Source organism: Pseudorca crassidens, chromosome 2 (genome assembly GCF_039906515.1).
Source record: "Pseudorca crassidens isolate mPseCra1 chromosome 2, mPseCra1.hap1, whole genome shotgun sequence".
In the NCBI taxonomy this organism is placed as follows: Eukaryota; Metazoa; Chordata; class Mammalia; order Artiodactyla; family Delphinidae; genus Pseudorca; species Pseudorca crassidens.
This window is the reverse complement of record NC_090297.1, coordinates 143,700,349-143,725,282: the sequence shown is the minus strand read 5'-3', so window position 1 is coordinate 143,725,282 and position 24,934 is coordinate 143,700,349. Positions and strand designations below refer to the sequence as shown.

Here is a 24,934-nt window from a genome sequence, read left to right as displayed (position 1 = left end):
CATAGTCCTTCTTGGAAAGGGAAAAGGAGATAGAAGAAAAAGCGGGAGGTGGGGAGGTGAGGGTGTATATCAATTGTCTCTTAAAGAGATTTCTGGTAATCTGCAAAATAACCATTGTTTATATGTTATTGGCCAGAATTTAGTCCGTGTCCACATGTAACTGCAAGGCAAGATGGAAATTATAGTTGTTTTTTTTTTTCCCTGGGCCGCCATGTACCTAGTTAGAAATTGGGGATTATTTTACTTAGAAAGAAGGCGAGAACAGATATGGGGATAGCAGCTGGCTATCCCAAAGTAAATGAAGTAGCATACTGAATGTTAGGAATCCTCTAATTGATTGCCACTTGCCTGCTAACCTTTACTGGGCCTGGGCTCTTTGAGGATGCTGATACAAGTTACAGATCTTTTCCCTAGAAAAATGTATCTGTGGACATATGTGTGGAGTTTTGTAGGATTGTTGTAACCCATCCATTAAGCATAGGGAGTTGTTTATGGACCCACTGTTAAAATTTCTTTTTCTTTCTTTCTTTTTTTGTCTGTGTCGGGTCTGGCGGCACGTGGGATCTTCGTTGCGGCACGCAGTCTTCTCTCTAGTTGTGGTGTGCAGGTTTTCTCTTCTCTGGTTGTGGCGCGCAGGCTCCAGAGTGCATGGGCTCTGTAGTTGTGGCATGCGTGTTCCAGAGCGCATGTGCTCTGTAGTTTGTGGCACGCGTGCTCTCTAGTTGTGGCATGCATGCTCAATAGTTGTGGTGCACGGCTTAGTTTCCCTGCAGCACGTGGGATCTTAGTTCCCCGACCCGGGATTGATTGGAAGACGGATTCTTTACCACTGGACCACCAGGGAAGTCCCTAAAATTTCTTATCAGTGAAAGATGACTATCTTCTAGGATAGAATGTTCCACTGTAAGATAGTTCTTTGTGTTAGAAAGTATTTCTATGCTTTTATTATTCACTCATACAGTCAACAAAAATATATTAGCATGTTCTATATGCCAGACACTATGATGGTATTTGAAGATTTAAAGACACCATGATTGGTTTATTAAGTGCTTACTATGTGCCTGGTATGGAACTGCTCATTTTAAGTACATTGCTCATTTTCTCCATTTTGTAAATTAGGAAATAATCTGCCTAAGATTTTATAGCTAGTGAATGATAGAGCAAGTAGTTTGAACCCAGGTCTAACTCTAAAACCATTTCTTTTAGTTACCATGAAGTAGACATTTCACCATAAGCATGAGACACATTGAGCTGAGGTATTTAGTGGCTCAGTTTCAAATTCTTGCTATGGGTAGTATAACTAGGAATTTCTCTCTCTCTCTCTCTCTTTTATCTTTAGGTTGACAAACATTTTTAATGTGATCATGCTACCTTGCTTATTTACATTCCATAGAAAAAACCTGTTCACTTTCTATAAAACATTGTTAACCATTTTAAGGTGATATCATGATTAAAATCAAAATGCTTGAACCTCAATCTGTTATTTTCCACAAAGTCTACTTATTATGTCCAGTTTTTTAGCTGGGATATAGTATAATCTTACACATAAGGGCTGGTTTTAAATTAAAGTATGTTGGATTAGATGTGACATTTACTAGTTTAGAACATCTTTTTTGTAATTATGTGTTTTTACAATATAGTTGAGCATTTTGAAACAGATTTCCCCATAAACAAGGGAGAGTAGAGAGTTGGCACAAATTTAATTAGCACACCAAAATTTAATCATTAATTGTGTTTCTGAGTGGGTGGAAAATAGAGGTGATATTTTAAAAAGTAAAAAATAAATTTCCTTACTTTATAGTTATATTAAATACTTGTTGAGCTACTGCAGGAAGTGTGGCACTGCAAAAGTACCCTCTTTTCTCTTTGTACTCTCAGATGTAGTTTAATGCTTTGACTAAAACAAGTGAGGGCTCTGTTTTAATCCATCTGTTTCTTTTTTTCCTCCCTTTCTTTCATTTGCTTCTTTGTAGTGATAACTGCAAAGAAGTTGACTTATTTCCAATAAGTTGTGGTGCCTATAACTAGGAATCTCTTTATACCTCAGTTTTCTATTAACATTTTGCAAAGCCACTTAAGTACGGGATGTGTTACTCTTTTGATTTTGTATTTTTTTGAACCTAAATTGCAATCAGTATGATACATGGCATGTGACAAATGCCAACCAGTAATCTTATCTGAGAGTAGTACAAAATGGTCATATTTGAAAATATCTTATCAGCATTCAAACTGTATATATCATTAAAAAAATTCTTTGAAAACCACCTTTTGATCACCTTGCAAACCAGAGCTCACTGTGCTGTGTGTGTTCTTTTTTTTCTCACAAGTGTGCTTTCATGTACACTGACAGCATCACACATGGAATTTGGCTTGAAAGCTTTTTGCTTCAAGCTGAGGTTTTTGACCCCACTGACATACAGATGTTCTCGTAATTTTCTCTCTTCAGCTCCGTTTATAAATCAAAAAAGAGTGGGAAAGGGAAAATTATATGAGTAATTACAGTATTAAATTACTATAGAAAAGCATTTGAGTTCTTTATTAATTCTGCTTTTAACTTTAGTTTCAAATTACCAGCTTCTTAAATGGTAAGTTTTTTATATTGACAGGCTTTAGATTATCACTGCATTATTTATTTACTAGTTGACACCTCTGCCTCTTGTTTTATCAGAAACATTATTTTCTTTTCTGGTGGGAGCACTACTGATTCCAATTGTAGAGACTAGATTTGACTTCAGAAGTTTGCCTGATAAGCAGAGCAAATAGGCAATGATAGGCCTGCTGCTGCTTTCTAAATTGTGAACATAAACTAACATAAATCAGTGTTTGATCTTTCTTTCCTTAAGTGTTGATTCTTATTTAATTCTAGGACGATTTGATGAAACTGTTATTGAAGAGAGGAGACAGTGTGCTGAAGATCTGCTGCAGTTCTCTGCCAATATTCCTGCTCTTTATAACAGTAAACAGCTTGAAGATTTTTTCAAGGTTTGGTGTTCTTTCTGGAATATTTTGTGTTTTATTAAATGTCTTTGTTTTCTAATTTGTAGTAAAGCAAGATTCAAGTTGTTTTTAAAACAAAATGTCATTTACTTTTGAATTTCATAATTCACTAAAATAAGTAGAAGTTAATAGCTAAATAACAATGTCTGTGGCATGTCTTCTGTTTCTCATGTAGAACTGTATATAATTTTCGATTCACAGATTTAAAAAAAATTGATGCTGAGGGTTTAGAGATTATCTGATTTACTCCATCATAATTGAAATACATTAAAATGTTTAAATATGATGAAACTCCAGTAGTTATCTTCACTTTTTGAGGTGTCTTTCAGTAGTAGGCTTCTTTTCTGTTAGTCTATATTAAATTTGTTCTAATTAGACTAAGCTATGTAAAGATAGAACAAAAATAGTCACCGTACAACTTAAAGAGGTAGACTAGTACAAGTTGTATTACCACAGATGTTTGGATAGTAGTGTTTTAAGTTTCTTGACATGTAATGCCTTCATTCTGCGTTCATTATCATTTTAAACAATAATTTTCTAGCTTATTTTGTATTGAACCTGTGCTAGTTGTCGGTTAATATCAATGTCTTTATTTATAATATTAATGTCTTTTCCTATTTCATTTAGCTCTCTAGAAAAAAGCTAGATGATTGTGCCATAATTACTTTTTCCCTTCTTTAACTAAAAATCTACTCAATTGTATATATGTCATTTCTTAAACCATATAGGCAGCAAGGTATATGAGGATCTTACAAAAGGATCTACAAAAGGAATTTATTTTTTATGACCTATTTTAGTTTACTGAAGGAAGTTGATCTTTTGAAAGATATTATAAACTTACGACTTAGAAAGAGTAGTAGAAAAGTTTCTAGTAACAATAAGATTCTTGCTGATTGACTTAATTGCTTAATTTTTCATTAGTCTGCAGACGTGGCTGAGATGATAAATTTGGCTTCTGCTCATGACCTAATGCAGATATTTAGGATAAAAGGCCAAGTCAAATTGATACAGTATTTAGCTCTTTACTAAATACAGCTGTTTCTATGTGGCAGCAAATCTATGCTTTTAGAAAAAGGCAGCATTATTTATTATTATTTTTTAATTAATTTTTTTTGGCTGCGTTGGGTCTTCGTTGCTGCACGTGGGCTTTCTCTAGTTGTGGCGAGCGGGGGCTACTCTTCATTGTGGTGTGCGGGCTTCTCATCGTGGTGGCTTCTCTTGCTGTGGAGCACGGGCTCTAGGCGCGCAGGCTTCAGTAGTTGTAGCACGCGGGCTCAGTAGTTGCGGCTCCCGGGCTCTAGTGCGCAAGCTCAGTAGTTGTGGTGCACAGGCTTAGTTGCTCTGTGGCATGTGGGATCTTCCCGGACCAGGGCTCGAACCTGTGTCCCTGCGTTGGCAGGTGGGTTTTTAACCACTGTGCCACCAGGGAAATCCCATGGCAGCATTAGTAAGCAAGAAGAATATTGCTCTGTAGAAATTGTGAAAGGCAGTCTTGGAAATTAACACATGCCAAGGGCTAAAAAAGGGATATAGAGGTCAGATCATAGACTGAACAATTTAAATGAAAGCTAGCTGCTCATTCTATTTCTTTTGGGTCTGTGAATTCCTAATTGTAACTGTTTCTGGAAGACACTTATTTTTAGGCTTTGTGGAATGAGAAACAAAAGGAAAGGAAGAAAAAATCGGGCAGTTTAAGAGAAGTCAAGCTAGTCTTGGAAAATATTTGGAAATATCTTAAGCAGTGTGCTTGGCAGGAGAGAGATACTGATTTGGTAATATGACAACAGTGATGCTTAGTTTCTTTACATAGAGATCAGTAAATATGGTCTTTGAAGGTTATTTAGCTGCAGGTAAAAAATAACAACAGCAAAACTCACCATATTATCTTAAACAAGAAAAGGGTTTATTTGTCTCATACAACAAAGTTTCTTTTTCCACATATATATATTTTTTTAAATTCAGGTATAGTTGATTTACAACATTATATAAGTTTCAGGTGTACAACATAGTGATTCACAATTTTTAAAGGTTTTACTCCATTTATAATCATTATAAAATATTGGCTACATTCCCTGTGTTGTACAGTATATCCTGGTAGCTTATTTATTTTATACATAGTAGTTTGTACCTCTGAATCCCCTACTCCTATTTTGCTCCTCCCCCTTTTCCTCTCCCCAATCATAATCACTGTTTCTCTCTATCCGAGTCTGTTTCTTTTTTGTTATATTCATCAGTTTGTTTTATTTTTTAGATTTCACATATAAATGATATCATACTGTATTTGTCTTTTTCTTTCTGAGTTATTTCACTAAACGTAACACCCTCCGAGTCCATCCATGTTGTTGCAAATGGCAAAATTTCATCCTTTTTTATGGCTGAGTAGTATTCTATTGTATATGTACACCACATCTTCTTTACCTGTTCAACTGTTGATGGACACTTAGGTTGCTTCTATATCTTGCCCATTGTAAATAATGCTACTCTGAACATTGGGGTGCATATATCTTTTTTTTTAAACATCTTTGTTGGAGTATAATTGCTTTACAGTGTTGTGTTAGTTTCTGCTGTACAACAAAGTGAATCCGCTATATGCATACTTATACACCCATATCCCCTCCCTCTTGCGTCTCCCTCCCATCCTCCCTATCCCACCCCTCTAGATGGTCACAAAGCACCGAGCTGATCTCCCTGTGCTGTGCAGCTGCTTCCCACTAGCTATCTATATTACATTTGGTAGTGTGTATATGTCCATGCCACTCTCTCACTTCATCCCAGCTTCCCCTTCCCCCTCCCTGTGTCCTCAAGTCCATTCTCTATGTCTGTGTCTTTATTCCTGTCCTGCCCCTAGGTTCATCAGAACCATTTTTTTTTAGATTGCATATATATATATATGTGTGTTAGCATATGGTATTTGTTCTCTTTCTGACTTACTTCACTCTGTATGACAGACTCTAGGTCCATGCACCTCACTATAGATCAAGACAGTACGGTACCGGCACAAAAACAGAAATATAAATCAATGGAACAGGATAGAAAGCCCAGAGATAAACCCACACACATATGGTCACCTTATCTTTGATAAAGGAGGCAAGAGTATACAATGGAGAAAAGACAGCCTCTTCAATAAGTGGTGCTGGGAAAACTGGATAGCTACATGGAAAAGAATGAAATTAGAACACTCCCTAACACCATACACAAAAATAAACTCAAAATGGATTAAAGACCTAAATGTAAGGCCAGACACTATAAAAGTCTTAGAGGAAAACATAGGCAGAACACTCTATGACATAAATCATATATCTTTTTGAATTATGTTTTTGGTTTTTTTTGGATGTATTGGAACTGCTGGGTCATATGGTAGTTCTGTTCTTAGTTTTTCGAGAAACCTCCACACTGTTTTCTTCAGTTGCAACACCAATTTACATTCCCATCAGCAGTGCACAGGGTTCCCTTTTTTCCACATACTTGCTAACTAACATTTATTATTTGTGGTCTTTTTGATGATAGCCATTCTGACAGGGTGAGGTGATGTCTCATTGTGGTTTTGATTTGCATTTCTCTTGTGGTTAATGATGTTAAGCATCTTTTCATGTGCCTGTTGGCCATCTGTATGTCTTTGGAAAAATGTCTATTCAGGTCTTCTGCCCACTTTTTAATTGGGTTGACTGTTTTTTTGATGTTGAGTTGTATGAGCTCTTTATGTATTTTGGATATTAACCCCTTATTGGTCATATCATTTGCAAGTGTTTTTTCCCAGTCAGTAGGTTGTCTTCTCATTTTGTTGATGGTTTGCTTTGCTATTCAAAAGCTTTTTAGTTTAATTAGGTTCCGTTTGTTTATTTTTGCTTTTGTTTCCTTTGCCTTTGGAAATGGATCCAAAAAAATATTGCTATGATTTATGTCAAAGAATGTTCCACCTGTGTATTCTTCTAGGAGTTTTATAGTTTCCAGTCTAACATTTAAGTCTTTAATCCATTTTGAGTTTATTTCTGTATATGGTGTGAGAAAATGTTCTAATTTCATTTCATATAGAAAACATATATCAGATAGATATTGAGCAGTGGAATTGCTGAGTCTTATGGTAAGTTTATGTTTTTAAGAAACTGCCAAACTGTTTTCCAAAGTGACTTCACCATTCCCCAGCAATGTATGAAGGCTCTGGTTCTTTTACAACCTCACCAGCACTTGGTATCGTGTGCTTTAAAAAATATAACTATGTGTATAATGGTGTCTCACTGTAGTATTAATTTCAATTTCGTAACCTCACCAACACTTGGTATTGTGTGATTTTTTTTTTTTCTTTAATTTACTTTTGGCTGTGTTGGGTCTCCGTTGCTAGGTGCAGGCTTTCTCTAGTTGCGGCGAGCGGGGGCTACTCTTCGTTGTGATGCGTGGGCTCTAGGGCCCACAGGCTTCAGTAGTTGTGGCACCCAGGCTTAGTTGCTCTGTGGCATGTGGGATCTTCCCGGAGCAGGGATCAAACCCGTGTCCCCTGCATTGGCAGGCAGAGTTCCAAATGTAATCTGGATACATGTTCTTTATTAGATACGTGATTTGCAAATATTTTCTCCGAGTGTATGGCTTGTCTTTTCATTTTCTTAATGGTGTCATTTGATGTGCAAAAGTTTTTAGTTTTGATGAAGTATAATTTACCATTTTTTTTCTTTTCTGAATCATGCTTTTGTTGTCATATCTAAGACCTCTTTGATTAACCCAAAGTCAAGAGAATTTTCTCCTACATTCCTTTCTGGAAGTCTGTGATCCATTTTCAGTTAATTTTTGTGTATACTGTGAAGTAACAGTCTAAATTAATCTTTTGGCACTTGAATATCAAATAGTCTCAGCACTGTTTGTTGAAAAGACTGTCCTTTCCCTATTGAAGTATGTTGGCACTGTTGCTGAGAAAGAATTGACTGTACACGTAACGCTTTATTTCTGGACTTTTGACATCTTCTGTTGATCTATGTGTCTGTTCTTTTACCAGTACATACTCTCTTGATTACTGTAGCTTTATAATATGTTTTGAAATCAGAAAGTGTAAGTTTTCCCACTTTATTTGTATTTTTCAAAGATGTTATGGCAATTTTGATTCCTTTGAATTTTCATAAAATGTTTTAGTATCAGCTTGTCCATATCAACAGAAAATTCCGATGAAATTTTGATTGGAATTTTATTAAATCTGTAGTTCAGTTTGGGGAGGATTGTTATCTTAACAATATTGTCTTCTAATCTATGAACATGAAATAACTCACCATTTATTTGTGTTCTTTAATTTGTCTCAGCAATGTTTTGCCATTTTCAGGTATAAGTCTGGCATTTCTTTTGTTAAATTTATTACTAAATATTTTATTCTTTTGTTGCTATTATGAATGGAATTGTATTTTTTCATTTAGCATTATACTTTAAAGGTTTATTCATGTTATAGCCAGTATCCATACTTCATTCCTTTTTTTATACTTCTTATAATATTCCTTTGTATGGATCCATGGATATACCAAATTTAGTTTATCCATTCATCAGTTGTTGTACATATAGATTGTCTTCTCCTTTTGACTATTATGAATGATGCTGTTATGAATACTGGCATATAAGTTTTTGTGTGGACATATTTTTTCATTTCTCTTAGTTATATACCTTAGTAGTGGAATTGATGTGGGAAGATTTTAAATTTCTAATTCAGTTCATTTTCTTGTTGTAGGTCTATTCTAATTTTCTCTTTCTTCTTGAATCAGCTTGTTAACTTGTATCTTCCTAGGAGTTTTCATCTAAATTCTATAATTTGTTCATAGTGTTCCTTCCAGTGTTTTAAATTTCTATAGGTATGGTAGTGATGTCCCCTCTTTCATTCATGATTTTGGTAATTTGTGTCTTATCTATTTTTTCTTGACCTGTCTAGCTAAAAGTTTGATATTTTTGTTGATCTTTACAAAGGATTAACTTGGTTTCATTGATTTTTTTCTCTATTTTTCTATTTCATTTCACTGATTTCTGTTCTAAACTCTGTTTCCTTCCTTTCACATGCTTTGGGTTTACTTTGCTCTTTATCTAATTCTTTAATTCCTTAAATCTGAAGCTTAAGTTATTGATTTGAGATGGTTCTTCTTGTCTAACAGGCATTTACAGCTATAAATTTTCTTCTTAGCATTGTTTGAGCCTCATCCCATAAATTTTTGTTTTATTTTCACTTTTATTCAGTTCAAAGTATTTTCTGATTACTTTTATGATTTTTCTGTTGACCCATTGGTTATTTGGAAACATGTTCTTTAATTTCCAAATATTTGTGCATTTCTTAAAGTTTCATCTGTTGTTGATTTCTAATTTTGTTTTCTTGTGGTTGTGGTCAGAAAATATACATTGTGGACTTCCCTGGTAGCTCAGTGGTTAAGAATCTGCCTGCCAGTGCAAGGGACACGGGTTCGAGCTCTGGTCTGGGAAGATCCCACATGCCGCGGAGCAACCAAGCCCGTGTGCCACAACTACTGAGCCTGCACTCTAGAGCACACGAGCCACAACTACTGAGCCCACATGCCACAACTACTGAAGCCCGCATGCCTAGAGCCCGTGCTCCACACCAAGAGAAGCCGCCGCAATGAGAAGTATGTGCACCGCAATGAAGAGTAGCCCCCACTCGCCACAACTAGAGAAAGCCCACGCGTAACAGTGAAGACTCAACACAGCCACAAATAAATAAATATATAAAAAGAAAAAAAAAGAAAATATACATTGTATGATTTCATCCCTTTAAAATTTACTGAGACCTGATTTATTTCCTAGCAACATTGAAAGGAGCATATATTTTGTTGTCAGGTGGAGTTTTATGTAAATATCTGTTAATTCAAGTTACTTGATAGTGTTGTCATCTTTATCCTTGCTTATTTTCTGTCTAGTTGTTCTAGCAATTATTGAGATTGAAGTATTGAAGTCTCTAATTATTGTTGAATTTTCTATTTTTCTTTTCAGTTATGTTAATTTTTACTTTATTTTGGGGCTTTTTTGGCATAGAATGGTTATATCTTCCTGATGAATTGATTTTCTCAACCTTATGAAATGCCCCTCTTTCTAGTAATATTTATTGTCTTAGTCTGTTTTGTGTGATTTTAATATAGGCACTCTAGGTTTCTTACAGTTGCATGGTACTTCTCTTTTATTCTTTTGCTTTCTGTCTGTATTATTGAATCTAAAGGGTACTCTTACGTGCACTATATATAGTTTAAAAAAACTATATATAGTTTTTTTTATTCAGTAGGCGAATTGCTGTTGTTGATTGTGGTATTTAGTCCTTTTATATTTAATTATTGATGAGATTGAACTTTTGTCTGCCATTTTGCTATTTGTTATATGTCTCATATTTTTTGTTCTTTTGTTTTTCTACTTTATACCACCTTTTGTATTAAATAGGTATTGTTTATTATACCACTTAAACTCTTTTTTTTAGGTGTGTGTTTTTAAAAGTTATATTCTTACTCTTTGCTCTAGGGATTAAAATATGCACTTTAACTTATGACAATTTACTTGAGAAGAATACTAACATAATTCCAGTAAAATATAGAAAGTTCGCTCCATAGAGCTCTATTTACTCCTCCTTTTTTGTTATATTATCGTATACCTCAAATGTAAACTGAACAATACAGTGTTATGATGCCTTTTCAAAGAGTTAAGGGAGGAAGAGAGAAGAACATATATTTATGTAGTCTTTTTATTTACCCTCATATTTCCTTTTTTAGGTGTTATTTGTTCAGGTAGATTTGAATTACCATATGTTGTCATTTCCTTTCATCTTGAAGGATTGTAGTTTCTTTTTTTGTGCAAGGCAGGTTTGCTAGCAATAGAGTCTCCCAGTCCTTGTCTGGAAATGTTTTTATTTACTCATCATTTCAAAAGAATAGTTTGCTGGATGTATAGAATTATTGATTGACTGTTCTTTTTAACAGTTTGAATTTATCATTCCGCTGTCTTTTGTCCTTTATTGTTTTTTTTTTTGTGTGTGTGATATGCGGGCCTCTCACTGTTGTGGCCTCTCCCGTTGCGGAGCACAGGCTCCGGACGCGCAGGCTCAGCGACCATGGCTCACGGGCCCAGCCGCTCCGCGGCATGTGGGATCTTCCCAGACCAGGGCACAAACCCGTGTCCCCTGCATCGGCAGGCGGACTCTCAACCACTGCGCCACCAGGGAAGCTCCCTTTATTGTTTTTTTATGTGAAGTCAGCTGTTAATTATACTGTAGTTCCAGTGTATAAGTCTTTTTCTGTTGCTTCTTTCTGAATTTAGCCTTTGTCTTTCAACAGTGACTAGCTGTTGATCTGTTTCTGTTTATTTTATTTTGGGTTTAATTTATCTTCTTGTGTTTGTAGATTAATATTTTTGTCAAATTTTGGAAGTTTTATGCCCTCACCTCTTCAAATATTCTTTTTCAGCCCTTTTTCCTCTCTCATGTGTGGTACTCCTATTACATGTAAGTTGGTATGCTTGATATTATCCCACAGCTCTCCCTGGTTCTCTGTTATTATTCAGTTTTTTTCTTATGATGTTCATATTGGATAGTTTCTGTTGATCTTCAAGTTCATTGGTTATTCTTCTTTCTCAAATGTATTGTTGAACTTCTCTAGTGAATTTAAAATTTTGTTACTATACTTTTCAACTCTAGCATTTTCATCTGGTTCTTTTTTTCTTAAAATTGAGATTAATTCACATTACATAAAATGCACCAATTAAGGCATACAGTTCAGTGTTTTTTAGTTTGTTCACAAGGTCATGAAACCATTATTACTCTCTAATTTCAGAACATTTTTATCACCCCAAAAGAAACGTTATACCCGTTAGCATTCACCCCTCCTACCCCACTTGCCCCAACCCCTAGCAAACACTAATTTACTTTCTGTTTTGATGGATTTGCCTATTCTGGACATGAATGGAATCATACAGTATGTGGCCTTTTGCATCTGACTTGTTTCACATAGCTTAATGTTTTCAAGGTTCATCTGTGTTGTAACATGTATCAGTACTTAAGTCCTTTTGATGGCTGAATAATATTCCATTAAGTGGATATGAATATACCACATTCTGTGTATCCATTCATCATCACACTTTACTCTTTCTTTGTATGTCTCATAAGTTTGTTGTTGAACACTGAAAAATTTGGATAATATATTATAGCAACTCTGTGTTCTAATTTTTTTCCCCTGAGGGTTGTTGCCATTGTTTTATTAGTGTGTTCAGTAACATGTCTGTACTAAATCTGTATAGTCTGTTCGATGTACGGTGTGTGACTGCTAATATCTCTGCTCAGCTTAAAATCTTTATTGTATTTTTAAACCTGGCTAGGTGCCTTGTATAAGCATAGCTTTGGTCAGCCAGTGATTTGCCTTTGCTTGTACACTTTGTTTCATTATATGCTTCTCCCGTATGCTGATGATTCTTTGTGTGTTTTCAAGGTTCAAGCAGTTTTAAAGTTTGCCCTGGCTTTTGTTTTCCTTTGGGATCTCTTGCATTTCTCTGCATGTGCACCCTCTCATGGTTTGCCAGGGATTTGCAGATAGCTTGATCCGTCTCTGGTTTTTCCTGCATGGATAGGTAGAGAACTTATTAATAACCCTTATGGCCATGTTATTTTCTGGATCTTCCTGCTAAATGTCTGGCTAATGTGCTGGTCCTTTGCTTACTACAACTTCATGCTTGCTGAGCCACTGTTCTTGCCATTTCTTTGGCACTAAGATTGCTACTATTATTGGTAACACTGTTTTTTGTGGGGGGGGGAGACTTTTTTCTGTGCTTAAGTCTAAATCATGCCAGCCTCTTCTGCAGGTGATCTACTTGTTTTTAAGGCTTGTCTTCCTTTGTATAATTACCATGGCAACCCAGCTGGGAGGGAATATGTGAACAACCTCAGGCAAGAATGTCACAGACCCCCACAGTTCTCACCGGGGCTTCTGTGGTTTTATGAATAGCCACTTATTCATTTGCTTTATGTTTTTTGGTTAATTTCCAGAGCTCTTAAATGTAAAATTGTTTTGACAGTTTTCTCTAGTTTCATCATTGCCTTTTGGGGAGCACTTGCTGATTTACCACCATATTTGGATGTTCCAGCATATCTGAACTCCTTCCCCCCCAGACTGACTCTTCATTAATCAAAACCTTTGAGATGCTGTATAATAAGAGTTTCTTTTTACTGCATACTCAGAAACAGTAAAAGGTTAATGTTTTTGAACTAGGGATTTGAAGTAGAATTGTGGCGTATTTTCCTACTACTTCCCTTAAGTTCCTCTAGAACAGTTTTTATTATTTTGTTTCATTAAAGATTTATTCTTTATTATCTATTTTGTGTAATATTGTTTATTAAATTAGGTAAGTAAAATTTCTGTAGGATTATGAGCTAAAACATTTCTTGCATTCTTCAGTATTTTGTTTTTATCTTATGAGCAAATCTTGTATCAGCTCGTAATAACAAATAAAAATTTGAGTGCTTATTACATTGTTCTAAACACTTTCCGTCTGTGAAATCTTTTAGTCCTAACAACTCTTTGAGTTAGTGATGTAGATATTATTTCCATTTTTATAGGTAGGTAACTTAAAGTCACATACCTGGTAGTGGAAGAGGTAGTTAATAGTTGAAAGGCACTTTCTACTATGTGAGATTATACCTAAAATCAAATTTGCCTATTAAAATTCTCAGGAATACTTTTACATTTTCTTAGGGTTTGTTTGGATATTGTTTAAAGGATGGCTTAGTCTAGAATAGATACTCTTCTTTTTGGAGAAAAATTCAGTTACAATCTGTGATTTGAATATTTTAATTAAAAAATAGAATAATGTGATAAAAATTCTTCTAAAAATAATCGTTTTCAAAGTTTCAGTTCACTTAAAACTCAGGGAAGTAAAATTTGTTAATTTGAGAGGGACCATTTCAAATTTCTCTTCCTTAAAGATGAACTGGCAGGGAGACTTGATTAGGTAAAGATAGTTGTTAGGGGCAGGGGAAGGATAGTTGTTGAGTTCTTTGTGCTGACACAGAGAGGAAATAGGGGTCTTGTATTTCTCTTGGGTTTTGCTATCCTGGTAATAGTGTTTGGGGGTATAGAACTGTGGGTAGAAGGCAAAAGGAAATATGTTAAAGAGCTGAAGAGCTATTATTTTAATTAGTTATAGTTATTTAAGGGTTATAACCTTTATATATGTGATTGGAGCATTCAGTCCATAAAGCCACAGCACAAAATCACACCACACCTCTTGCCTGCTAGAGCATTCTCTAGTTGCACACAGAGTAAGAGAAAATAATCTTTTCAGGCCTGAATTTTCAAACTTAAATATGGAATTAAAATGATGGTCACATGGATAAATCAGTTTTATATTTATTAAAAATGTATCTCTTTAATAAAATATCTTAAATTTATTTAGTCTTATGTACATTGCATTCAAATGATTCTCGAATATAAGGCACTTCTCGGATCACTTGAGGTACTGTGTTGTATGTTGTAGTTTTTAATTTGGTAAAATTAAATGACTTCCTAATAGAGTGCATCATTTATCATTAATTAGAAAGACTAATGACTACTAAGGATACTGAGTAATACCCACCACTTTAGCTGGTGGGCTTTTTCTTTTTCTGCATTTTTTTTTTTTTTTTTTTTTTTGCGGTATGCGGGCCTCTCACTGCTGTGGCCTCTCCCGTTGCGGAGCACAGGCTCTGGACGCGCAGGCCCAGCGGCCATGGCTCACGGGCCCAGCTGCTCCGCGGCATGTGGGATCCTCCCAGACCGGAGCACGAACCCATGTCCCCTGTATCGGCAGGCGGACTCTCAACCACTGTGCCACCAGGGAAGCCCTCTGCATTTTTTTTAATGAGTACTTTTGGTAGATTTAAAATAACATGCTTTTATAAAAAGCCACATATTATTAAAAACATTGTAAAATTCTTGTTGAATTTTTAAATAATAGGCTATGTTTTAGAACAGTTTAGGTTTACAGAAAAATTATGCAGAAAGTATAGAGTTTTCCCATAGATTTCCCTTTCTCCCTCACAGTTTCCCCTATTATTAACATCTTTCCTTGGTGTGGTACATTTGTTACATTTGATGAACCAATATTGATATTCCTATTGATTTTTTAAAAGCAGTTGTAATCTAGTTTAATAGATGAACATTTTTGTAATTCTTGTACATAGATGAGATAACCATTGTTCTCATTACTGATTTTTTTTAAATACTCATATCGACAATGAAGCACAGTTGCTTTGGTCTTTTTAGGGTGGAATAATCAACGATGGTTCTGAATTGATTGGTCCCGTTGAAGCTTATTCGGATTCCCTCATTGATAGCTTTCCTGAATGTACTACAGAAGGTAAGAGATTTAAATTTTTTTTTTCATTTCAGTGGTTTTGATTGTGACAGACTATAAATCATAGCTACATTGCCAAAATTAGGTGGATATAGGAATTTGAGAGTATTTCAGTAATTCTAAGATACTTTTTTTCCCTCATGTTTTAACATCACTGATATTGAGTACATAATACTGAGTTGATGGTATCTTACATTTAATAGACAGCTTTTTTCTTTCTCAGTGATGTATAAAATAGTGATTTGTCCTACAATTAATGGCTTCTTAGATTTGATGAAATGTGGTATAATGAGTGTTCAGAATTTGTGTTGTCTAGTATAAGAATGCCTTGCTAAAGTTTATTTAGCAGCATCTGACTATCAGACAATTAATTTCAAGACTGGCTTTAAAAGTTTAGTCATGTACCAGAAAGAATAAATCTAAGGCAGTTTTAGTGTTTTTGATATATTTTATAATAACATGAGTCTAAACCAAAGCAATTTTTGTACTTTTAATCACTTTAATTCAAGAATGCTTAATCTCTTGTTTTATTCCTCTGTTAAGCCATCTTTGAATTTTTATGAAGATTTAAAATACATATTTTGGTCTTTGAATTTCCTTAGCTAGTTTTCTTCCAGAAAATATTTTGGAATTAAAAAAGAGAGAGACTTGGGGACAGGGTGGGGAGTCTTTAAAAATAAGTAATTAGATTTGTTTGAGGTGGCTTAGGTTTGGTTTATATAAAAGAAAAATCATAGACTAGATAATATTTCTTGATCTCTTTCATGAGTAAGAATTTATGGTAGAGGAGAATGGTGTATGACTCTAACATGGGAGGTAGCCATGATCTCATTGTAGTGATGTTTTTGTGGGGATGTGTACTGATGTCATACAGTGACAGACACATTGACATAGATCTATTGCAGTAATTCCCATCATGTTTTGGTAGGAACAACAAGTTCCCATCCATTGTGTGGGCTGATGCACTTAAAATTTATTTTTCTTTTGGTGGCACCACATTGAGAAGTGACTAGCTTTTCTTATTTTTCATGATGGCTCTCATTGACTTAAAAGCACAGTCCATTAACTTACACCTACTGTTCTGTGAAATGTATGGGGTCCTTAGGCCCAGGGGTCTCCCTTGGGTCCTCAATATCTTTGACTCCATCCTGAATCAGCTAAGGTCATAGAAAAACATTGTGGATAGTAATTTTATTTTATAGTCCATCAGGTTCGTTGGGAAAAAAAAAATCTATTCTCCACGACCTATTTTGATCTGAGATACTTGCTAGGCTTTGGAAAATCTAATCACTGCTTGAGATGTTAAGGTGACTTTGTTTCTAGAACTAGTTTCCTTGGAGGGTGACTTTTCTGGGATAACCTGATCTGGGTGTTGCCTCAGAGATACACTCCTACTCCTGAGAAAGAGGGAGAGGGCATTTTCTGCCTGTAAATGTGCTGATTTGGTGATGTCCAAGAGAGGACAAGTAGGAGAGTTAGAAAGATTTGTGGGAGAGTATTCAGTGAGGAGTACAGTTCTTGAAAATTACAGAATGTTTCTTTTCTCTGTTTTTTTTTTTTTTTTTGCGGTACGCGGGCCTCTCACTGTTGTGGCCTCTCCCGTTGCGGAGCACAGGCTCCGGATGCGCAGGCTCAGTGGCCATGGCTCACGGGCCCAGCCTCTCCGCGGCATGTGGGATCCTCCCGGACCGGGGCATGAACCTGTGTCCCCTGCATAGGCAGGTGGACTCTCAACCACTGCGCCACCAGGGAAGCCCTCTCTTTGTTTCTTGATGCAGAAATTGAAGGGTATTTGATTTGGGGATGGTTATATTCTTTGATACAAAGATATAAGTCTTTATTACCTAGGTAGGAGTCAACCATAGTGAGATAAGGGTGTCCCAGAAGCCTATTTGAGTATAAGGTAATCAGGGATGGGAGTGGTGCAGAGGTCTTTTGCCTTAGTTTAGGAGAGAAGGGGAGGAACATTATTATTAGGATAACTTTCCTTGGGATGGTGTTGTAAAATGTGGAAGCTGTTCGGAATAAAAAGATATTGATATTAAAGGAGATATAACCTAAGGTAGATTATAGCTCTAACTTTATAAGCTAGGGTGAGCTTATAATTTATTGTCCAAACTGAGACACTTCTGAGAATTAAAGAAGATGCTACTGTACTTATTGTATGCCAAGACAACAAGCATAAACCAACAAGCTGGGCAAACAGGGTGAATGGGCCACCCTACCTACAGCAGAGGTAGAGTATATTTGTTTCAGGGTTTATCTTTGACATTTCAAAAAGCTGAGTTTTCCTTGGAAGCAGTTATCATTTAGGAATATGCTTTTATGAGGGAAATTGGGGGCAACATTTCTGTTAAAAACACAGAAAAAGACTTAATGGTACCTAAAAGTAATACTGAAATTTTATCCTTTCAGTGCATAGTTTAGTTTTCTAACTATATTACCATCTCTGAAACACACTGTGATCCTTGAAGAATGAAAAACATGGAACTGGAAATGCTGTTAATGTTTATGTTTTTTACCCCCTCCCTTTAGAAGCCTCTATTCTATGCCTCGCTAATTAATCCTGCTGAAAGATACCTGTTGACAAATACAGCTCAGAGTGTCAGACAACTTGCAAATTCATTGTTATTTGAGAGGAAAAATGACTTTTAAATATCATGAGATTGTCTGGCATACTAGCCAAGTGGAAGATTTACTTTCATACCAAAAGGCCTGCAAACCACAGAGACAAACCAGGGAGAGGGCCTCTAGTAGGAAAAGAGAGGGGAAACCTGGCAGCCAGCCAAGCCCCACAGGTATGCAGTGAAATGGAAGGTTGTAGAGGGATTGTGGTGGCAAATGCTTGAGATTTGAATTCAGAGCCAAAATGTGAGGAGGTGATTTACTCTGTAACAGCTCCTCTGAGTGTAGTATTTTAATTGGTGTTTTGAAGGTGGATTCATTTTTCATACTTGTGATTTAGTTTGCCAGTGGAATGGGCCAGAAGGGCAAATCTTAATATATAGTCTGCTGTGCCAAGGTCCTTCAGTTAGAGTGACAGAGAACATATGTAGAGGCTAAGTGATCATCATTTTTATTAGTACCATAAAATGCAATCAACAGGTCTTACTTAATTTACCTTGAAAGAAAGTTTTCTAAGGAAAACGTAAAGAATTGGGTTAGTGGATTTAAAAAAAATTTCATTATTTTATAGTATAGTATGATAGAGGAAACCACTTTAAGGTTTCATAAAACCAATAATTTGGTGATTAACTGCTAAATGTATTTTATCTAATATGAAATTGAAAATTATAAAATTATTCAGTAGGTTTTTAGATAAAACGTTAATGTTGTTTTATGTTTTTAAAATGAAATGCTGGTTGCTCTTTATCTCCTTTGTTCAGTGAAATTAAACTATATTTTCTCAAAGATGAAAGAAGATTTAATTGATTGTTAACATCTTATTTCCTTTATAAAATTCCATCTTTCTGTTGACTTAAACTTAGCTATAAAGTTACTGTGACATTAGTGGAAACCTGGCCTGGGTTTCCTGGGTGCCTGGGATGGTGCCTGGGAATTGAGCTTCTTGATATGTTTCTCTCATCTGTTGGCCTGTTGGAAGGATGTAGGTTGCTTTACTGCCATGTTGGCCTTGGTATTGGAGCCTTTGATGTCGGTATAAGCTCATCTGGTAAACTGTGTCATTTCCTCTTCCTAGTACATTACTTGGCTTCTTTTGCAGTTTTGGGAGGGACATTTTCCAGGTGTATGCAGCGAATAAGAGAAAATAATTAGGTGATCATAACCACAAATACAAATGGAGAGATCCGCTTTTTATATGTGGCATATCTTTAAGAATAAATATTCTTAAATGTCTCCTGGAGTAGTCAAATTTACCTTTTTTTTTTCTTTTTGCCTGTAAGTTGTGGAGTAAGAGCTCCCTAAGTGCTCATTGTAACAATTGTAGACACAAGAAAGGATCTGTTAAGCGGTCTTGAATTAACTATTTTTAGAGTAAATGAGATGTATATTTTGAGAATAGCATCTATTATTAGTCTATGTAAGGGACCTCTTAAAATCACTTTCAGTTCAAGATTTGTGTATTTATGTGGTGGCAGGGTAATAATTCTTTCTATTATGTAGATAAGCACAAAGATGACAAAATATAGAAAGCCTAATTAAACGTAATTTAAATTTAAAGTAGAATTTAGTGCAAATGTCCGCTAGGTGGCACCATGAGAACTGTAAATCTTGTTACTGGGCTAATTCTAGGACCTCCTCTATTACTTTCGAGTGTGCTTATTCAGTTTGAAGTTCCTTTTTCTCTTAAGTGCTTATCTACTTAACTCTTATTCACTGTCCATTATTAGTTGAATTTCCTTTGGTGGAGAAGTTTAAAATAAATAGGAAAAAAAAGAATAAGTTATTATTCTCAAGATAAGCACAAATGAGAATGTGTCATTGTGGTTATGTGTGCATATAAAACAAATGACACAAATTATAAGTATTGACCCTTAACAACTCTAGGGCTATTGAGGATAACGTTGGATATTAAGAGTTTAGCAATTGGGTGGGGCAAATAAAAAATTCATGATATTAATATGTTGTGGGAATAGGTTTTAGAATAGAAGGAACATTGGGAATGATATAGGTAAATCTCTTATCTTACAATTAAATATTGGAATTTCAGAGAAATTAAGCCAGGTGCCTAAGGCAGTCACGGCACTCCAGATATTTAATAGCAATCACAGAACTCTATTTTGAAATGAGATTTAACTTTATGTAGGGGAAGGCAGTGAGAATACATATTTGATATAGAAAGCTCAGTGTGAGTTACTTATGTGCTGGTAACAGGTTTGATTTGCAGAGTAGATTATGGAGAGTAGCAGCAAAAAAAGTTCATTAGGTAGAAGTGGAAGGGAACTCATAGATCTTTGTTGTTCATGATAAGGTAACAGTAGGGTCACAACAGTAAAGTAACAATTAGGGTTGTAATTGTGATTGATTTATTGTTTTATGAGTTTACTCTTTTTTTTCAAGCAAATATGCAGTAGATATTCTGATGTTCTTTTTATAAAATTTCAACGGTGAAGCAAAGACATGTATCGAGGACATTATAAAAATGTGAAACGTCAAAGGAATGGTTCTTTTTAGTAACAATAGCTATTATTGAATGATGAGTTGGTAATCAAGTACAGACTTTTTTTTTGTGGGTGTTTTTATTTTTTAAATTTTTATTTATTTATTTATTTATTTATTTATTTTTACATCTTTATTGGAGTATAATTGCTTTATAATGGTGTGGTAGTTTCTGCTGTATAACAAAGTGAATCAGCTATACATATACATATATCCCCATATCTCCTCCCTCTTGCGTCTCCCTCCCACCCTCCCTATCCCACCCCTCTAGGTGGTCACAAAGCACTGAGCTGATCTCCCTGTGCTATGCAGCTGCTTCCCACTAGCTATCTGTTTTACATTTGGTAGTATATATAAGTCCATGCCACTCTCTTACTTCATCCCAGCTTACCCTTCCCCCTCCCGGTGTACTCAAGATCATTCTCTACGTCTGCATCTTTATTCAGGTACAGGAATCTTGACTAACGTCAACTTTTAGATTTAGGTATTCACTTAAAATCATATTTATAAGGGCTCGTTTCTTAATGGAGATTGATATGTATGTCTTCTACCTCAGGGTGACCTTTGTTCTGCTCGCTAGAAATCTTGCTTTGTGTGTGAAGCTTGAGTCATTGCTACTAGGAAAAGTAGAAATTCCCTTTCATTGACTATGGCAATATTTGAACCTCAGGGCTCAGTGAAAGCTATCAGCTAATAATAATGAGACCATGTATTTTATATATAGTTGGCCATGAGAGACCACCTGTTGTTCTAAAGGAAACTGATCTCTTTTTTGCAGATGGTCTTCAAATACAGATTTCTGATAGCTTATAGTATAAAGATTTATTCTATGGCAACTCAACCTTTTCCCCTGGTGCCTGTCTTTCAGAGACGGTATCCTAGACAGATTACACTACACTGCCCTACTCTGAGCGGTTCAAAGCACAGAAGGTGAGGGTAGGTAGGTGAACTGTTGCAGCTGCTTTTTAACCAGTCGCCTGGGGCCCTCTAATAGCCCTGAGACTTGAATCTCTGTGATATGAACCTGGAGGCAGAACGCTTTCATAGAACCTTTGACTCCCCTCCACCCCCCACCCTTTCCAAAAAAGGCTTAGGTTTTTGACTTGATGGTGTTGGTAAAGGATGCACCTTTTACTCTCATGATGGCCCAGAGGGCCCCTTTAAACATGGATTGACTTCAAGTTGGTTTAACTTTTGACAAACAGTCTCTGTATTGTCAGTTGTTGCCCTGCCTTATCCACAGCGTTCTTCCTACTCACCTTAACTGAGAACCTCTTTCTTGCTTGCAGCTCTCTTTATCTTACTTGTTAACTTTCTGGGTTTCAGGGAGCTAGTGTCCATTTCATGTGATATTTATATGTGTAGCTTTGTAAAAAACAGATTAAATGACAGGACTGTGATGTCAAGGAGTTGAGCAAGCACTGTATTAAGTAGATTTATTAAGGATATAAGATGAATAAACTAGGTACTGAGTATTTGCATACCTCTATCTATATTTTTATATTCATTGCTGAGGCGGTAGACGGGGAGTGTTCTTCTTGAGCTGGTTGGGGAATTCCCTTCATTGAGAAGAAGGGAAGGTAGAAATTGCTTCAATATGGAAGAGAAACATATCAGATAATACTAGATTAGCTGCAGTGTATGGTTGAGGAAATATGATAGGGTTAGGTTTTTCAGGTATATTAGGGTGCATCTTAAGAGGAGAATTAAAGGAAGAAAATAAGCAAGGAAGAAGTGTCGGGGGTTAGTCTGCTGTATACAGATCTGTCTTTATAATCATGTCTGTCTTCTCTCTTAAGTTAGATGTTTCTCGGTACTGGCTGCTGGCCATGATTCATACATTTTATAAATTATGTCTGTATAACATCTCTTTATTTACAAACAAATTCCCAGTTTTAGCTCTTGCTATATCTTCTTTGATATACTTCACATACAGAGCCTTAAGGACTTGTCATACACATACAGCAAATATGATAAGAGTCACCTGTAGTCCCAGCATACAGAGAAAAGTACTGTTAATGTTTAGTGTACCTTCCTAGACTTTTTTTCTGTGTTTGTGGTTTTAAACTAGAATTATAGTATATATATACTGCTTTGCAGTTTGTTGTTTTTGATTAATAGAGCATGAATGCTTTAGCATTAAATATTCTTCTATAACATAATTTTTAATAACTGTAATATTTTATCATAAGGATGTGCCATAATCTCCTATCATTAGGAATTTGTTATTTCCAATTTCACTAGTTTTTGTGATGTATATTCTTATGTATGGATCTTTTTTTCACGTCTCTGTTTATTTCTGGTATAAATTGTTGAATTTCTGAACCAAAGATACCAGCATGTTTTGCATCTGGTATGCATTGCCAAATTGTCCTCCAAAAAGGTTAAACCAGAACAAGTCTTTTTGTTTCCTTTTGCTTCTCCTGTTTAGGCTAAAAAATTTCCTCTACCTAACCTGTTAGTTTTTATGTTTGCTTATTTTGAAACATTCCTCCTTTATAGGTGGATGGCCCTAGAGTCTGTCATACAGAGTGAAGTAAGTCAGAAAGAGAAAAACAAATACCATATGCTAATGCACATATATGGAATCTTAAAAAAAAATATGGTACTGGTGAACCTAGTGGCAGGGCAGGAATAAAGATGTAGACATAGAGAATGGACTTGAGGACACGGGGTGGGGAGGGGGAAGCTGGGGGGAAGTGAGAGTAGCAGTGACATATATACACTACCAAATGTAAAATAAATAGCTAGTGGGAAGCTGCTGCATAGCACAGGGAGATCAGCTCGGTGCTTTGTGACCACCTAGAGGGGTGGGATAGGGAGGGTGGGAGGGAGACGCAAGAGGGAGGGGATATGGGGATATATGTATACATATAGCTGATTCACTTTGTTGTACAACAGAAACTAACACAGCATTGTGAAGCAATTATACTCCAATAAAGATCTATTAAAAAAAAAAGAAACACTCATTTAGAATTAGGTAGAATTTGAAAAGGAAACAATTTGTATAGAATATTTATTACTCTATTTTACTATCTGACTTTCTCTCTAGATGTTTTGATGGTCTTACTTTTCTGATCTAATTTCATTTAATCATAATTTCCTTTGCTAATAAAATAAGGTTGGAAAAGTAAGAGGAAATATGACTATGTGACTAGATGTTTATGGTCAAAAGCCAAGAAACTGAATACACATAACTTTACCCTCTTACCCTTTGGTATTATTTTTCTTGTTAGAAAGGAAAATCAGGCAAAGCATGAAACAGTGCAATGTGATAGATGATGTGGAGGTTATAGTGACAAGACATCAGAGAGCAGACAAAAGATCTATAACATTTCCTTTGTTTTGTGATTAGCTGTATAAACATTTTTTTTCTTTGTTTATTAATTTCAATGGACCAGGTTATATAATGATAACTATTTAAGGAAATAAACTTGTATGGAATGTATAAAATATTTAAAAATTATTTAAAAAAATCTCTTGTAAAGTTTATATATTGCTCAGAGCAGTGGATAAATAATTTTGTAGATTGCTATAAAGAGATTTTGATTTTAAGTGCTGTCTATGCAGTTGAAATGTCAGAGAATTGAAAAGATTTCCACTAGGTCCAGTGAATTTCATCTGATATTGTGGGTTTAATGAGATCTGTTGCTTTTAGGGAACAAAATTAGTACTTTATGAGCGTTCTAAGGATTTAAAAAAACCCCAGAATCCCTGAAAACAGGATATATTGACAGAGTGCCAAAGCAGTGTCTAAAGCTGATTTGAAATTTCAGCTTAGCTGCCAGTAAATGTTTTTACCCTAACTTAACTTTATTCCGTATGAAGTAAGCAATTTGAGTCTGTAATAGGGGTTGACAAACTGTGGCCCATGGGCCAAGTCTGGCCTACCACATGTTTTTATATGACCTACAAGCTAAAAATGGTTTTTACATTTTTAAATGGTTGACAGAATTCAAAAGAATATTATTTTCTGGCATGTGAAAATTATATGGAATTCAAATTTCAACATCCATATAAGAAGTTTTATTGGAACACAGGCACGCTTTTCACATAGGCATTGTCTGTGGCTGCTTTTATGCTACAACAGCAGTGTTGATTAGTTGTGACTGAGGTCATAAAGCCTAAAATAGTCACCCTGTGACCCTCAGAAAAGAAGTTTGCTGATCCCTGATCTAGAATTGTACACTCTAATCCACCTTTAATTTTGACTTAGTATATGATCCTGGGGAGATCATTTTCTTCTTAATATATTTTCCTTTATGAGAAACTTGGCAGTCAGTATTCAGTGGAGATGCAGATCTCATAGTTGTTCCCAGACCTAAGTTTTGCCTAACCCTATTGTCAGTCTTATTTAATGATATAAATCAGTGGCTCTCAAAGTATGGTCTTCAGACCGCTGGGTATTCCTGAGATGTTTTTCAGGGGATGCCCAAGGCAGAAACTATTTTCATAATAATCTAGGAAATTATTTGCTGTTTCCACT

General features: G+C 35.5%; 1 protein-coding gene across 5 annotated transcripts in view; it reads left to right on the top strand.

The window, feature by feature from the left end:
- The window catches only part of RPS6KC1 (ribosomal protein S6 kinase C1), a 221,614-nt gene that overhangs the window by 67,890 nt on the left and 128,790 nt on the right, over nucleotides 1-24,934 (top strand). For all 5 annotated transcript variants that reach the window (XM_067728978.1, XM_067728975.1, XM_067728976.1 and 2 more), the window contains exons 4-5: nucleotides 2,867-2,982; nucleotides 15,237-15,330. In XM_067728978.1, the coding sequence (XP_067585079.1) occupies nucleotides 2,867-2,982; nucleotides 15,237-15,330 (210 nt within the window). The remainder of the gene's footprint in view (nucleotides 1-2,866; nucleotides 2,983-15,236; nucleotides 15,331-24,934) is intronic.